The 16,494-nt window shown below is 41.8% G+C and overlaps 1 protein-coding gene across 9 annotated transcripts in view; it reads right to left on the reverse strand.

Annotated features, from left to right (window-relative positions):
- Positions 1 to 2,113: 2,113 nt before the first annotated feature.
- Positions 2,114 to 16,494, reverse strand: part of RCBTB2 (RCC1 and BTB domain containing protein 2) — a 56,050-nt gene continuing 41,669 nt past the window's right edge. For 5 of the 9 annotated variants that reach the window (XM_030813385.1, XM_030813381.1, XM_030813383.1 and 2 more), the window contains 5 exons: positions 15,702 to 15,892; positions 14,715 to 14,841; positions 12,592 to 12,731; positions 9,187 to 9,317; positions 2,959 to 3,397 (listed from right to left, as the gene is read on the reverse strand). In XM_030813385.1, the coding sequence (XP_030669245.1) occupies positions 3,257 to 3,397; positions 9,187 to 9,317; positions 12,592 to 12,731; positions 14,715 to 14,841; positions 15,702 to 15,892 (730 nt within the window). In that variant the 3' untranslated portion in view covers positions 2,959 to 3,256. Of the gene's footprint in view, positions 3,398 to 9,186; positions 9,318 to 12,591; positions 12,732 to 14,714; positions 14,842 to 15,701; positions 15,893 to 16,494 lie in introns of all 9 variants that reach the window. The other 4 variants (XM_003270076.3, XM_012506940.2, XM_030813387.1 and 1 more) reach the window with 1 other exon arrangement.

Raw genomic sequence — 16,494 nt, forward strand, 5'->3', positions numbered from 1 at the left:
TCTGTCAGTTTAGTGTTGCTATAACAGAATAACTGAGGCTGGGTTAATAAGTAAATTACAGGGGTGTATTTGGCTCACGGTTCTGGTGGCTGGAAGCTTCAAGATTGGGCAGATGCATCTGCTGGGGACCTCAGGCTGCTTCAAGTCATGGTGGCAAGCCAAAGTCGGGCAGACGTGCACAAAGAGATCATGTGGTGAGAAACCAAGGTCGCTTTTTTTTTTAGACAGTCTCACTCTGTCACCAGGCTGGACTGCAGTGGTGCCAATCTCAGCTCACTGCAACCTCCGCCTCCCAGGTTCAAGTGATTCTCCTGCCTCAGCCTCCCGAGTAGCTGGGATTACAGGTGCCCGCCACTACACCCAGCTAGTTTTTTGTATTTTTAATAGAGATGGGGTTTCACCATGTTGCCAGGCTGGTTTTGAACTCTTGACCTCGTGATTCGCCCACCTTGGCTTCCCAAAGTGCTGTGATTGCACGCGTGAGCCACCGCACCCGGCCTGAAATCCCTTTTATAACAACTCCGTCTTGGGAACTAATTCAGTCCCAAGAGAACCAGAACCCACTCTTGCTGGAGGGCATTAATCTATTCACAATGGATCTGCCCCCAGGACCCATACACTTCCCACCAGGCCCTAAGGCCTCCCGACACCACCATGGTGGGGATCAAATTTCAATATGAGTTCTGGCAAAGGACAAACCACATCCAAATCATAGCAGAAATAATGGATTCAAAATGTGACCCAACGAAGAGAACGAAAAGACAAGCCACAAACTGGGAGAAAATATTTACAAAAGACGTATCTGATAAAGGACTGTTACCCAAAATATACAATGAACTCAAAACAATTTAAAAAAAAAGATTTAAAAATTGGCTACCAATCTGAACGGACGCCTCATCAAAGAAGATATGCAGATAGCAACTAAGCACATGAAAAAATACTCCACATCGTATGTTATCAGGGAAATGCAAATTAAAACAAAAATGAGATGGCACTATACACCTATTAGAATGGCCCAAATCTGGAACACTGACAATACCTAATGCTGGTGAGGATGTGGAGCAACAAGAACTCTCATTCACTGCTCATGGACATGAAAAATGGTACAGCCACTTTGAATTACAGTTTGACAGTTTCTTAAAAAAACAAAAAAACAAAAACATACTCTTAACATATAATCCAGTAATCATGCTCCTTGGTATTTACCCAAAGGAGTTGAAAACTTATGTCCACACAAAAACCTGTACACAGATGTTTATAGTAGCTTTATTTGTAATTGCCAAAACTTGGAAGAAACCAAGATGTCCTTCAGGAGGTGAATGGATAAACTGCGGTACATCCAGGCAATAGAGTATTACTCAGCACTAAAAAGAAATGAGCTATCAAGCCACGAAAAGACTTGTGGAAACTTAATTGCATATTATTAAATGAAAGAAGCCAATCCAAAAAGGCTATATACTGTATGATTCTAATGATATGACATTCTGGAAAAGGTAAAACTATGGATACAGTAAAAAGATCCATGGCTGCCAGGAGTTAGGGGCAAAGGAGGAAGGGATGAATAAGCAGAGCTCAGAGGATTTTTAGGGCAATGAAACCACTCTCTATGATACAATAATGATGGACACAGGTCATTATACATTTGTCCAAACTCACAGAATGTGCACCACCAACAATGGACCCTAATGTAAACTATGGACTGTGGGTGATAATGATGTGTCTGAGCAGGTTCATCAGGTATAACAAATGCACCACTCTGGTGGGGGGTGTTGACAGCAGGGAAGGCTGTGTATGTGTAGGGGCATGAGGCATAAGGGAAAACTGTATTTTCTTCACAATTTTGCTGTGAACCTAAAACTGCTCTACAAAAATGTCTTCAAAAAAGTCACCTCGCCAATAAAGAGCAGACCAAGGCAATAATATGAATGATAATTAGGTTGTTTATAAGCTATTTGTGTTCTAGGGTGGGCTTTCCTATGAGACTTTATCTGAGTAACTGCTTGATAAGAGTATAATATATCCAACTGATTTATGTACATCTAAGAGACATGAGGTTGACATTTTATAATTTTGCTGCTGTTTTGGGCTAAAAAAAAAAACCCCAACACATTTGTTCTGTTATCTGCAAATAAGCACTTTATTACCAAATAGTTCAGCATCAGAACAAGAATTCTAATTCCAAAAGGGTTTTCTTTACATTACATGATATTGGGAGATACACATTAGAAGAATCTGAGACTATGTTCCATTCCAGTTTCTCTTTTGCAATTAGGTAATTTGTTTTGATCTAAAAAGTATAAATTTACCTCATTCTTGTTAATGCTGTCCATGAAATGTAAGTATCAGTTCCTTCTCAGCTAGTGCTTTATAGTTATACTGGTGCCAGGTTAAGAGACCTATTTTATAGTGACATGAAAGTCAAATACAAGAAAAGCACATTGTCATTTTCATTTACGGAGGCAAATCCCTCTTAACACAAAGAAAAGCAAAGGACCTTATGTGATTATGTAAGGCAGATCAGCCAAGGAATTTCATTCAAAGATAATACTTCATACTCCATAATCCCATGTGAGAGATTAATGAATGACTCCAAGTAAAAAGAAAATTAAAATTAGCCCTTGGGCCTCTGACAATTTAATTGCCAAGGCCTTTTGTGAATTCTAAACAATGTTCTAAATTAGCCACAATTTCTCAGAATGATATACCAGAAGAATATGAACCTCAATAATTACAGGCTGTTTTAAGTTTATTTTGTGAAAGTTATTCCTTTCCCCAGTATTCCACAACTAAAGCTGTTCTCAGGACATGCTGAAGATTTATAATAAATTGAGTGCCTATTATACACAAGGCACTGTGCTGAGTGCCGAAAATGTGGTAAGGACAGCACTCCTTGTCAAGCTATCTATGTGGTATCAGCCAGCTGAATAATGGAACATTTGGGCCAGACTAGCATATACGGAGACCAGGGTACCAAAGGTGTCCAATTTAAGTGACTCGGAAGAGGAAATGGTAAATAAGATATTTCAATTTTTTTTCCCTGACCTTAGTCACATCTGATCAGAACAGTCAATGCTTTCTACATAAACTCTGGGTTTAGGCAGACGAAGACCACTCACCACCATCCTTCTTTTGACAGATACAAGTACTCAGCCAAACGTAGCTCATCATACATACTATTAATTAAAGAGAAGTGATTCATCTCTGGCTTTTGCAGGGGAAATGGAAAGGCTCAAAAACTCCTTTCCTGCAGATGGGATCAATTTTTAAAGGCTCCAACTCTGCTTGCTTTGCTGATAAAGTTCTTCAGGAGATCATGGTCCATTTCTGCAAAACCTGATGTTTGTGTTACTACAGTCAGATGGTTTATGCAAAACCTGAAGCAGAATTCTTCCAAATCCTAGGAACAACAACAACAAAGATGGTTTAATAAATTCATTATTTCCTAATTCAATGCAACATAGCATGAAAATTGCTAAAACAAGTTAGGCAAGGAAAAAGGATTTGATAGCCAAGTGGAGGAAATGATGGCATGGTAATACCTAAAGAATAGTCATAAAAAGTATAACAAATATGAATCATCTATGCTTGTAAAAATTTAAGTAACACGGAGTAACATTCAAGTTCCTCTGCACTAACCTAGGGAAAGAATCTTTTTCTTACCAGAGATAGGCACGTGAGTGTGTGAATTCCTTGGTACCTTTGTCTAGTGACAGTATTTGTAACTGTTGATTTCACTTTCAATAATTGTTACAAGTCCTATACTCTTCTTTTATATTTATATCAGGGTCTTTAAGTATGTCTGCCTATAAAGAGTTGATGGAAGAAAAAGGTAAGCCATAAAAAGCAGTAATGCCAGGAAATTGCTGCTCTGAAGTCATTAACAGGCCACTGCCTTTTCCCTTTATGAGACGACACAGGATGGGATGGATGGATTTGATCACACTACATGTGCCTTCGGTAATCTCAACTGGAAAAATGCTTTAAAGAAATCATGACTTCCAAGTCTCTGGTAAGAGAGACCCGACAGATTGGTGTTTTCTGGCTTACTGTAATACACTCTGGGCCAAAGAATAATGCTGTAATAATTCTCCTAATTAGAACTATAACTTGAAAATCAGAATGAGGCTGACCAGATGCTTTTTGGCCCTGGAGGAGTGAGGGCAGGCTGCTGAGACCTCCAATATGCCTCAAACCCTAGGCTACTTGGCCCAGGACAAGATGCCGCTACGTGGTGGTCAATTTTTAAAAGTTTCCTCTCCAAGCTACTGTAGGTAATTTATAAAAAATAAAGGCCCCAAATACTTTCTAAGCAATGACATATGCACATTATACACGATAGTCTTTTCTTCTTTAGACATAAATTATAGCAAATGCTGAAGATGGAAAAAATAAAAAAAAATAGCAATGCTGATAGCCTTACCAATGTACGTATAAACCTATGGTACATTTTCTTTAAAGAAAAGAAAGAAACTATACTAGGAAAATGCTTATTTCATGCCTGAACATAACTGGGCAGGCTGTTGGTACCACACCAGCAATATGATGTGTCTCTGTCCCAGGTAAGCCCTCAGTGATAAACAGGGAAAATTCACACACCCACTTGTCATCACATCATACTATACATAAAAATGTGCTTCAATGACACATGCTGAATATCTCAGGATCCATTTAAAATTATGTGCTGTTGCTTAAATTTTTAGAAATGACATTTTTGCCTACGGCACACAAAAGTGAAACCAGATAGAGATGCATCATCTCTTTGGCTGAACTCTACAGAGAGGAATGGAGGAATTCATACCTACACCACACACATTAGAGTGTGTCTGGAGTTAGGTGGCTGGGCAGTTTGATGCCTCACAGATCTGGACAGCATCAGGAAAACTGCTAATTCATGGGAGAATGAAAGGACCCTAAAAAGTTATCACTTGGATCCATGCTCCTTTACTTTATTCTAGAGTGGGATCTTCCCCTAAATATTAAATTAAGGACAGGACTTGGAAAGACTTCCTGTGATTCTAAGAATTCAATAAATTGGCATAGGGTGGTGGTACTGGTTATAAGGGAATTCTGTCCATATAAAACAAGGCCCCCATTATTTTTCAGTTAAAGAATTGTAGTCTATTTTGAATGCTACCACTCTATACGGCTTCAAGTTCAAAATGGGGCCCTCTGTTTTGTCCTGCAGTCCTACCACATTCTCCTAGTTTGCTCATTCTCCTACAGGACTCTCATACTTCTCCCCATAAGCCTGACATCTCCCCTCCCATCCTCATCCTCAGCTGACATGACTTCCTATTTCACTGAGAACCAGAATCACTTGAAAAGAACCTCCACAAGCTCTCCCCACTACATCTCCTTGCCTATTACAGAGAGGCCTGTGGATGCAATCTTCTCTGGATCAAAGGTCCAAGACCCTATAGAAAGCAGAGCCCCTGCTCTGTCACTAGATCCCACTGCTCCACCAACTCAGGCACCCTGCTCTACCAACTGTCCCCTGCATCACTGGCTTGTTGCCCTTCACTGAGTCATCTGCATCATTAGACAAGCTTCCATTTCCTACATCTTAAAAAAGTAAAGATGTTTTACCTCAAATGTCCCCCAAACCTCTTCCTTTTTATCTTTAGAAGAAAATTACCATGAAAAGCTGCCTCTATTCCCCATCTTCAGTTCCTCTACTTCCACGCTTCGATCAGACTTCTCGCCTCACTACGCTAAAACTGCTTGCCAAGGCCCCCCCGGCGTTCTCATCGCCAAACCCACTTGTCAGTTCTCAGTCCTCGTGCAGACCTGCCGGCAGCATCTGGTGTGGTTCGGACTTCCTCCTTCCTGTTTTGCTTTCTTTACCAGCCTCCAGGAAATGGTCTGCTGGTTTCTCTCTTCCATTACTGCTCACTCCTCTTCAGTCTCCTTTGCTGGTGTCTCCTTATCTCCTCAACCTCTAAGCACAGAGTGCTCAGGACTTAATCCTCAAACCTGTCTCACGTCACTGCCTCATAGCTTTGACTTCAGCACATTTCTCCCTGCCTTCCAGGCTTGCTTATCCAATTTGCTTATTAGACATTTCCATTTGGATGTCTAATAGACATCACATACTTCTCATATTCAAAACCAAATTCCTGATATTTCCCCCAAAATGTTGCTCCTATCTTCTCTATCTCAATAGATGCCACTTTCATCCTTACAGTTGCTGAGGCACAGAACCTTCTCAGTCGTCTTTTTTCTTTCCTCACATCTAATCCATCCACACATCCTGTTGGCTCTACTTTCAAAATGTATTCAAAATCTTAACCATTTTTTACCATCCCCACAGGTGATAACTTGGACCAATCCACCATCATCACTTACTAGATTATACAGCCTCCTAAGTACCCTCCTTCCCCTACACACACACACATTTTCTCTCTCTCTCTCACCCCCTCCCTCCCTCCCTCCCTCCTCAACACAGCAGCCAGGAGGATTACTTTCAAATGCCCATCATATCTGCTCCTCTCCAAACCCTCTGATGGCCACTCACCTTGGAACTCTGATTCCTGAAACTTGCCTATGGGCTCTGAAGGCCCTGCCTCCTCCCACACATGCCACTGTGCACCTCCACCGCACCATCTCCCTGCCTCATCAGCTACTTCCCTCCACATTGTGCTCCCTCCACACCAGGCTTGCTTTTCCCTGAACACACCACCCACACCTCCTTCAGGTCTCTGCTTGAGTCACCTGCTCACTGATGTGTTGCCTCCCTGACCACTCTATTTAAAATTTCAACTTTCATCTCAGGATGGCATTCCCCAGGCTTACTTCTTCCCTGGCTTACTTCTTTCCATATCACTTGTCATCATCTGACATACTATATATCCTATTCATTTATTGATCACCCGTCTCCCCTCACCAGAAATTCCCATGAGAGCAGAGATTTTGGATTGTTTTGTTCATTTGCAGTACCCCAGTGCCTAGGGCAGTGCAGGGCATGCAACAGGCACTCAATGAATATTTGTTGAATCATGCATAAATACTCCTGATTTCAAAATACTGAGGACAATGGAGAATTGTAGTTAAACATGCGGTTTTAAAATTTGCCCAATCTTGGACTGTATTCCAGTTTTGCAGTTTACTAGTTTACTCAGATTACTTAATCTCCCCAAGCTTCAGTTTTCTCATTTATAAACTGGATCTAATATAATAATGCCTATGTCATATAAGGTTGTTTTGAGGAGTAAATGAAACATGAACTGTGCTTAGGATAATCCCTGGCTCATATTAATTACGTACTAAGTGACAGTCCAGCATGAGGGATAATAATTTGCTGAAAGAGCCCATTTCTTGCTTATTTGAGCCAGGCAAATCAAATACAGCACTGTTCTTTATTTACAAAAGATTATATTTTACATTAAGCACATATACAGTCTATTTTACTTATAGTCTATTATATTAATTTAGGGTACAGCAATTAGCTGGACAGGCTGTAGTAAAACAGTGCATCTCTATAGGCAAAACAGAACATCCATGAAAGGAGTATTTAATAAGTACCTACTCTGTGTCAGACGCTGTCCTAGGCACTGGGGATATGGTTGTGAGCAAAACAAAGTCCCTGCCATAGAGAATATAAAAAAGTATTAAAAATGAAGCCTGATTCAGATGCAAACACCATGTGCCACCATCTTGACATCTGAGATGGCCCTCCATCACCGTGGTTCATCACCATGATACTAAAGAATGGACTAGGAAAAGTGCATGGATTTTGTTTGACCATGAAACATTCTGTGTTGTAGGTGCTCAATATGTTATTGCCTTGATATAAAACATTCACTTTTAAATGTCATTGTTTTGTGCTTTTAAATGTCATTGTTTTGAGGTAGTACTTTTTTTTTAAACGTTAAGTGAAAAAAAAAATCTAGGTTTCAAGTATTTACAAATATATAATGTGACATAAAACAAAAACTCAGAAGCTGTTATATGAAAGTGCTAATGTTCTCTGGTTGATGAGTCATTACCTTCGTCACTTTTTGTCTTTTACAAATTTTCTTTAATAAGCATAGTATTATTTATATAAACAGAAAAAAAGTTATAACCTTTCATCTACTAAAATGTCTCTGTTTTTTTGACCAAAGGAGAGGATATCCTTATAACAAAAGGAAACTGACTCAAAGATGTTATGGCCTGTTTCCTAAAGATCTGGTTCTAAGATTGGTTTTCTTTCCTTTCTTTATTATCATAACAATACATGGTCACTGTAAAAGTTAAAAAAAATAAGCAAAGAGAAGAAAATAAAAATCATCCACAATCCCACCATTCAGTGATAACCACTAAGCATAGTTTTCAGTCTTTTTTTCTACGTAAATAATGAATTTTAGTTTTTTATTCAGCTATTTATACTTTTTTAAAAAATAAAAATAGGATAATAGTTTTTCACTTGGTGATATATCTTGAATAGCTGCATAATTTCTTGATATTAACATTTTATAAACAAGCCTCCACTATCAACACTAAACTTTTTCTAATTTTTCAAAATTATAAACCGCTGCAGTAAACACCTTTGAAACTAAGTCTTTGTCCAAATCCATGATTACTTCCTCAAGATAAATACTTATGAGTGAATTCCTTGAAGGATTATGTCTTTAATTTAAAGTGCTTAATACATATTATACCAAATTGTTCTCCACACCAATTTGTACTCTCATCAGCAGTTTAGGAGAACACCATTATTCTGATCCTGTACGTTATCTCTAAAAATATATTCCTGCTTTGACAGGTGAAAAGTTATACCTTGTCTTCACTTATGCTTTTGTCTATTTATAGAGCCATTTGTTCTTTGGTCCATTTCTTTCAACCAAACTGTTCCTATTGTCTTTTTGTTTTTCACTCTGGTAAACAGACTTCATTATCTGTTGCAAGTATTTTTCCCAGTGTCTCATTACTTTGTAAGTTTCTCTATGGTATTTTTACATGGATAAAAGTTTCTTGTCTTTTTAAATCAGAGCTATAAATCCTTTCCTTTATGGCTTCTGCCTTTGATGTCCATCCCAACATTATATAAATACTCGCTTATATGTTGTCTAGGACTCTTGTTACTTCATTTTTAAAAAATATTAAATATTTCCTCTACCCAGACTTTTATTTTAGTTTAAGGTACGAGGCAGACACCTGGGTTCCATTTCTCCAGGAGGCCGGCAGCTGGAAGCAAGCTTTCCTTACCTGGGCGTCATACTTCACCGCAGCCGAGAGCAGAGCGATGGCGTTCTCCTCGCAGATGCCTTGCTTGATAGTTTGTTGGCAGAGCTTTTTCAAACGATTTTCTCTATAAAACGTAGCCAAGTCTAGCAGTCCTGGCAGAAAGAGGTGTTTATTAGGGGGAGTGATTTCAAGCATCCTGATTTACACTCGCTCACTCAGCCACTCAGAGATGATTTTGACGCTATTTTGGATATAATCCTCAGTGAAGCGCTGCATAGACTGATGCTGACTGACACTTACACTTCAGTGTGGGGCTCTACCCAGGACAGCAGCCAAGCTGAGCAAATACGATACACAAATCATTAGCTGTTGAAAAACAGGAGCACCGGGAAAATAGCTTTAATATTTTTTTCCTAGGAAAAGAGCATGTGCGCCTTGAATGACCCCTTCCCCTGCAATCTCAATGTCAGCTTCTCCTGGGCCATTCCCAGGAGCACACACATGCTGTAAGAGTGCCCGCCATGAAAAGAAAGAAAACAAAAGAAGAAAAGAAAAGAGGAGAGGAGAGGGAAGCGAAGGGAAGGCAGAGGAGAAGAGAAGAGGGGAGAGAGGGGAGGGAGAAGAGAAGAGGGGAGGGGAGAAGAGAAGAGGGGAGGGGAGAGGAGACCCTTTCATGGACACGTGTCTGCCTCCTGTTACCCTATCCCACTGCTCCTCTCTACAGCAAAACTCCTAGACAGAGCTGTCTGTATCTGCTGTCTCCATTTTCCCACCTCCCATTCTGACCTCAAGCCATTACAAGTAGAACCCCATCCCCACCACTACTGCAGTCACACCCTTGGTGGTCACACCTGTGGCGGTCACAATGGCTTTGAGGGTGCAATATTCTCTGGTTTCCTCTTACTCGACATTTACACAGAATTTGATATGGTTGATAATGCTCTCCTTAGGATACTTTGTCACTTGCTTGCATTTTTCTTCTCTTTAATTAGTTGCTCCTCAGTTCTCTAGGCTGGATCATTTTTCCTGACTTCCAAATGTTTGAGTGCCCCAGGGTTCAATCTTCAGATACTTTCCTCACTTACTTCCCAAAACCCCAGCCCCAGGGTTTTAAATATCATCTATATATGCAGGTGAGTCCTGTTATATTATCTGTCACCTATTTTCAAGTAATTCAATGTAGACTGGGTGAGGTGACATATGTAAATTAATTTTAAACTACCCCAAGGAATGATAGGAAGTACTCTAATTGAAGCAGTCAATCAGCATCTGAAAGATCCTATTTGTTTTTCTGAATCTTCATTACAGGATTTGTAATTAGCATAAAGAATGTCAGAATTAGTTTGTCATTGGTGAAATGAGTGGTAGCCAGGATCAAAAGGTTAGCTGAATCCGGCTACTGGAACACTGTCATGTCCACCTCAAGCTAACTTTTCATGCAAGGTACTTAATAGAGTGTACGAAGTATAAAGAGCTGGGATTTCATCAATTTTACCATATTAATTGTTTTTGTGTCTATCTGCTAATAAATCTTATACATGTGGTAGACTTTGGTTGGAAACTTGCTTTTTTAATAACAAATATTATCAAAGTTATAGAGGAAAGACAGATAGCTCACTGGAGGACATTGAAATCTTGAGCTGTGAATGGCTTCATTGTTTTTGGCCCCAAGCTTCAGACACACATGCAAGCTGCACTGCCCTAAGAGAGGATTCTGCCCCAAGCCCCGGCTCTGCGCCTCCTCCAAGCACACCCACAGCACAGGGTGGCTAAGGAGCCACATGCCCACTTCTAGACCACACTTTGGGTACCTGGGAACCTGGGACTGCCTGCATAATTGGCCCTGAGGCCACACGTGTGGGTATTTCCTCCCTTAGACCCCACCATCAATGTGCAGACCCCCTGGCCCAAAAGGGTAACCTGGGTTGGGGGTGGATAGGGCTTGGAATGCAAGCTAGGGTGCCCACACACCCTTCTGCTGGAGGAGGGGTCTGTCCTGCCTGTGCCATTGGGTTCTGGCACAAGAAGTCCTGCAATTCTAAATGTCAACTAAAATTGAAACCTGTCCTTTCAGTTCTTAATGAAATTACATTTTTCAAGGTGGGAGGATTGGACATATTTTTATCTGAAGTTCATTAGCTTGACATATAACTTTAAATTTTTAGACGTATGGAACATAGGTCTTCATTTGGAGTCTTGACCAGAGCCCCACAAATGTTAGTGGTGGGCCTATAAAAAACTGCCACTTGGGGCCAGGCGCAGTGGCTCACGCCTGTAATCCCAGGACTTTGGGAGGCCAAGACGGGCGGATCACCTGAGGTCGGGAATTCAAGACCAGCCTGACCAACATGGAGAAACCCTGCCTCTACTAAAAATACAAAATTAGCCAGGCGTGGTGGTGCATGCCTGTAATCCCAGCTACTCGAGAGGCTGAGGCAGGAGAATCGCTTGAACCCGGGAGGCGGAGGTTGCGGTGAGCCGAGATCGCGCCATTGCACTCCAGCCTGGGCAACAAGAGTGAAACTCCATCTCAAAAAAAAAAAAAAAATTGCCACTTGGGTATCTAATGGGAAGCTCAAACTCCTTTGACTTTCAAAGTCCAGAGCAAGCCTGTTGTTCTCCATCTTCCTCACCTCAGTGAATAGGACTTCCATTAAGGCAGCTACCCAGGCCAAGTACCTCAGTGCAGACAACCTTCTCTCTCAACTCACACCTCTCATCCCATCTATCAACAAATCCCATCAGCAACCTCTTTAAAATGTATCTAGAATCTGATCTCTTTGCAATACTTCCACTGCTATACAACCCCAACCCAGGAGACCATCATCTCACACCTGAACCAATATAATAACAGATGTTTTAAACACAGACCACATCTCTCCTGTAGCAGAAGCTGCTAGTTGCCTCCCTCCCAACCCCTACCCCAACACGCACACACACACACACACACACACACACACACACACACTCTTCTCTCTCTCTCTCACACATCCATTCTTCCTTTCTACTGAAACCATAGAATTTTTAGCCAAGCTACAGCCATCTGGAAATGCCCATTTTCCCAGCCTCCTAAGCCACTGGGCACAGACTTGATTGACTCAGGCCTACAGTCTGAAATAAGTGGAATTCCCAGGCCCTGCTGGTGGAGACACGGGGATCTGCTGCATGGCCCTCGGTCTCTGTCCCTTCCTCCATGCTGCTGCCTGCAATGCTCCACGGTGGTGATGATTTGATTCCTCTCTCTCTTATCTGTCCAGTCAACCTTTGTAATAAAGTAGTAACAAGGGAAACGTGTTTGGATTCAACACACACAAAAAGGAATACTTCTGTAATTACCCTCACAGTGACTTTCTTTTAGGTTCTATAGAAACCACCTTGTCAGTTCCTCAACATTTTGCCAAGTTTTCGGAAGTCTTTGGCAATTACCTACTGCCTCCTCAGGAGAAAGGCTGATGCTGTCTGTGTACAGGTATTCCAGGAAGGCCCGGTAAACAGGATATGAAAATTCACTCATTTCTACAATATCATCCTCGTTATCTTCCAATGACGAACGAAAATGCTCACATCTGAAGGGAAAAAGCAGCATGTCAGGTCCTAGCTTCCCAGCCAGGGCAGACGGCCTCTGTGAGGACCACATCCTTCTCTCAAAGGTGCACACTGGCACGTCCCTGCTGTGGCTCCTCACTTTCTTTGCTGGCCTGGGTTTTCAAACAATCATTTATTCAGCAAGGGTGTACATGCAAACCTGCCGCCAGGGGTGGCCTGGGAAGCAGCCCCAGTGGCCGTGCTAATGGGGACAGAGCTGGGCTCCCTGGCATCTCTCTCACACCACAACCACTGCCAGCATTTAGAGAAATCAGTGGGTTTATTTTTATAAAATCTAAGTAATTCTGTTTCCTCACTCCATTATGGGTTGAATGATGTCCTCTAAAAATTCCTGTGTTGAAGTCCTAATGGCCAATACCTCAAAATGTGACCTTACTGGGAGAGAGAACCTTTAAAGAGGTAATCAAGTTATAAGAAGGTCACTAGGGTGGGCCCTAATCCAATATGACTGGCATCCTTATAAAAAGGGGAAATTTGGGCTGGGTGCGGTGGCTCACACCTGTAATTCCAGCACTTTGGAAGGCCGAGGCGGGTGGATCATGAGGTCAGGAGTTTGAGACCAGCCTGGCCAATATGGTGAAACCCCATCTCTACTAAAAATACAAAAATTAGCCAGGCATGGTGGTGTGCGCCTGTAATCCCAGCTACTCAGGAGGCTGAGGCAGGAGAATCACTTGAACCTGGGAGGCAGAGGTTGCAGTGAGCCGAGATCAGGCCACTGCACTCCAGCCTGGGCAATAGAGAAAGACTCTGTCATCTAAAATAAAAAGGTCGGGGAAAATTTGGACACAGACATGCACAAAGGGAGAATGCCACATGCTGACTGGAGTTAAGCAGCCATATGCCAAGGAAGGCCAAAGACTGTCTGCAAATCCCCAGCAGCTAGGAAAGAGGGCAGGAACAGATTCTCGCTCACAGCCTCACAAGAAACCCATCCAGCTGACACTTTTGATCTGGGACTTCCAGCCTCCAGAACTTTATGTTGCTTAAGCCACCCGGGCTATAGTACTGTGTTACAGCAAACAAATCCACCCCTCTTCCTTCATGCAGGTTGATGTGATACAGAGAGAGTGAACAAACGCTGCACAGCTTGATCTTACTAAAGAGGAACTTGAGACTAAAATGCTGTGTTGAGTTTGTGACTCACTGCAGTAGGATTTAAATATCTGTTACACAACAACATAATGAATTTCAAAATCATCATGTAAGAGAAAGAAGCCAGGCACAAACGAATGCATCCTCTATCATCCCATCTAAATACACTCTAGAAAATGCTAACTCATCTACAGTGACAGAAGGAGCTGCGGTCACCCAGGGCTAGGACACGAGGGGTCTTTGAAGGGTGATGGGAATGTTCTCTGTCTGGATGTGGGGCAGTGGTTTCACAGGCATGGACATGTGTCAGCACTCATCAAACTGCACACTTGAAATGCACACAGCTCACTGCTCAAAAACATTCACAAATGTGATTTTTTAAAATTTCTGTGCTAGCCTCACTATAGACCTTTTTGGTCTGGAAAGGCCTTGATCTTCTCTTTTTTAAACCATCTAAAAGTACCCCACAAGTGATTATAAGAAGGTGATTATTATGAGCTGAGCTTGATTCCCAGGCAGAGAGGGTAACTGATGGACGTCCAAGTATCAATACGGTGTTCAGAGCACAGGACACACTTGCAGCGTGCGCTGGCTGCTCCCTGCTGCCAAGGTAACCATACCACTTTTCAAGCCTAAGGAACGCCTATGGTACTGATTCCCTGAACTACACACAACCTGTGTTATTTCTTGTTTCATGTATATTTCTCCCGGCTCCACTGTATGCTTGTAAGAGCAAAAACAGCCTTACAATTTTTCTTTATTACTGAGGTGCCTAATATAGTTGGACACTTAGAATATAATTGTTGAATGAATTATTTTTCTCAATTCTCATATAAATGATTCCTTACCGAATCTTGAGAAGGACTTTATGTGCATAAATGTACTTTCCATCAACTAGAAACTTCAGGTCTGCAGTGTCTGGGTTGTCAAATTCCCTCTTCAGTGACTCAGCCACCGTGAGGTGGTCATCAGGTTCTAGGAGAATAATGCAAATGCTTCCAGAGTTAGCTACAGACATAATGAACACACAGGACAGGATATGGCACTACTCTACTGATGCTCATCAAAGTACCAATTCCTCAAAATAACTGAGCAACTGAGCAATGGGTTTTTCCCCTGAAGACAGATTTGCATCTCTGTAATCATTAAGAATAAGAATCTCACACATATCTGCTTATACATCTGGCAAAATAACAATAAAAAGTCTCAAGCCACATCACTAATTTTGCATGAAATTTTAAACATTTGAGTAAATATGCTAGCTAAAAGTAAAAAACACAGTTTCTCGGTAAAATTAAAAAGCAGTCAAATAAGGGCAGGGCACAATGGCTCACACCTGTGATCCCAACACTTTGGCAGGGGCAGAGACAGAAAGATGGCCTGAGGCCCACGGTTTAAGACCAGCCTGGGCAACACAGCGAGACCCCAGCTCCAAAGAAAGTTTCTTTAAATTAGCCAGGCGTGGTAGTGGGTATGTATAGTCCCAGCTACTCAACAGGCTAAGGCAAAAGGATTGCTTGAGCCCAGGGGCTGAAGGGTACAATGAGCTATGATTGCACCACCACACTCCAGCCTGGGCAACAGAGCAAGACCTCATCTTTCTCTCTTAAACAAACAAACAAAAAATAGTAGTCAAATAAAATTACTTTTAGTTTAGTACTGGTGTTGATTTTTGATGCTCTGAAGAAAATAAAATTAGTTCCCTTTTGCAGAAGCCCATCAGAGAGAAATAAATTATGATAGTGCACCTAACAAAATCCTCATTATCAAAGTAAAGCCCTGAGTTCTTTCCCAGATTTTCAGGCCATCCCCCAAAAGGACAGTGACCAGCTTACCCACGGAGAGGAGGCGCCACGTGACGGCGGGAGTGGCAAAGCAGGCAAACACATCGTCGGTGCAGGAGAAGTGGGTGAGGTGCGGGAGGATCACGGACTGACCTCGGCACTGGCCCCACATGTACACGTGCCCACCCTGCGTCTTGGCCGCAGACGTGTGTGTGGAGTGACAGGCTGCAATCTCGATAATCCTAAATTCACAAACACACACCACATAAGCACAGTGACCAGGGGCAGAAATAAGTTGTGTCCTCCTCCCGCCAGGTTTAACTGATGTGGGACATCATAAAATTACAAAAAGGGTCAGGAAAAGGAAAAAAAAACCCAACAAAAAAAAACACTACATGACTCATACACCTCATCTCCTAAACTATCAGGCACCAAACCGTTATTTACATTTAAGCCACACTTCAATGGCACTTATAACTCATGTAAATCTGTTTGTACCACTTCTAGCCAGTAGGCCTACAAAAATATGCACCATCCTGTTTTGAAATTCAAGTATAACCCAAGAGAGTAGTGGTCTCCCCCACCAAAAAAGGGTGGTTTAAATTTTTTCCCCCTAAAACATCACTTACTGAAGAAAATAATAAAGATTTGGGTCATCTGGACTGAGGGCCAATAAATAAATATTTTAATGAAGACCTCACTGATTTTTAGAATGCTATGGATCATTCCAACTCCTATTGCAGAGAGTAAATTCAGTAGTTCTACCACACTGGGCTGTATGACCTGGAGCCCAGGAGAGCAGTTTCCTAGGATCACTATGTGATATGTCCTACTGCTCTAAGTT

This window comes from Nomascus leucogenys, chromosome 5 (genome assembly GCF_006542625.1).
Source record: "Nomascus leucogenys isolate Asia chromosome 5, Asia_NLE_v1, whole genome shotgun sequence".
Taxonomy (NCBI): domain Eukaryota; kingdom Metazoa; phylum Chordata; class Mammalia; order Primates; family Hylobatidae; genus Nomascus; species Nomascus leucogenys.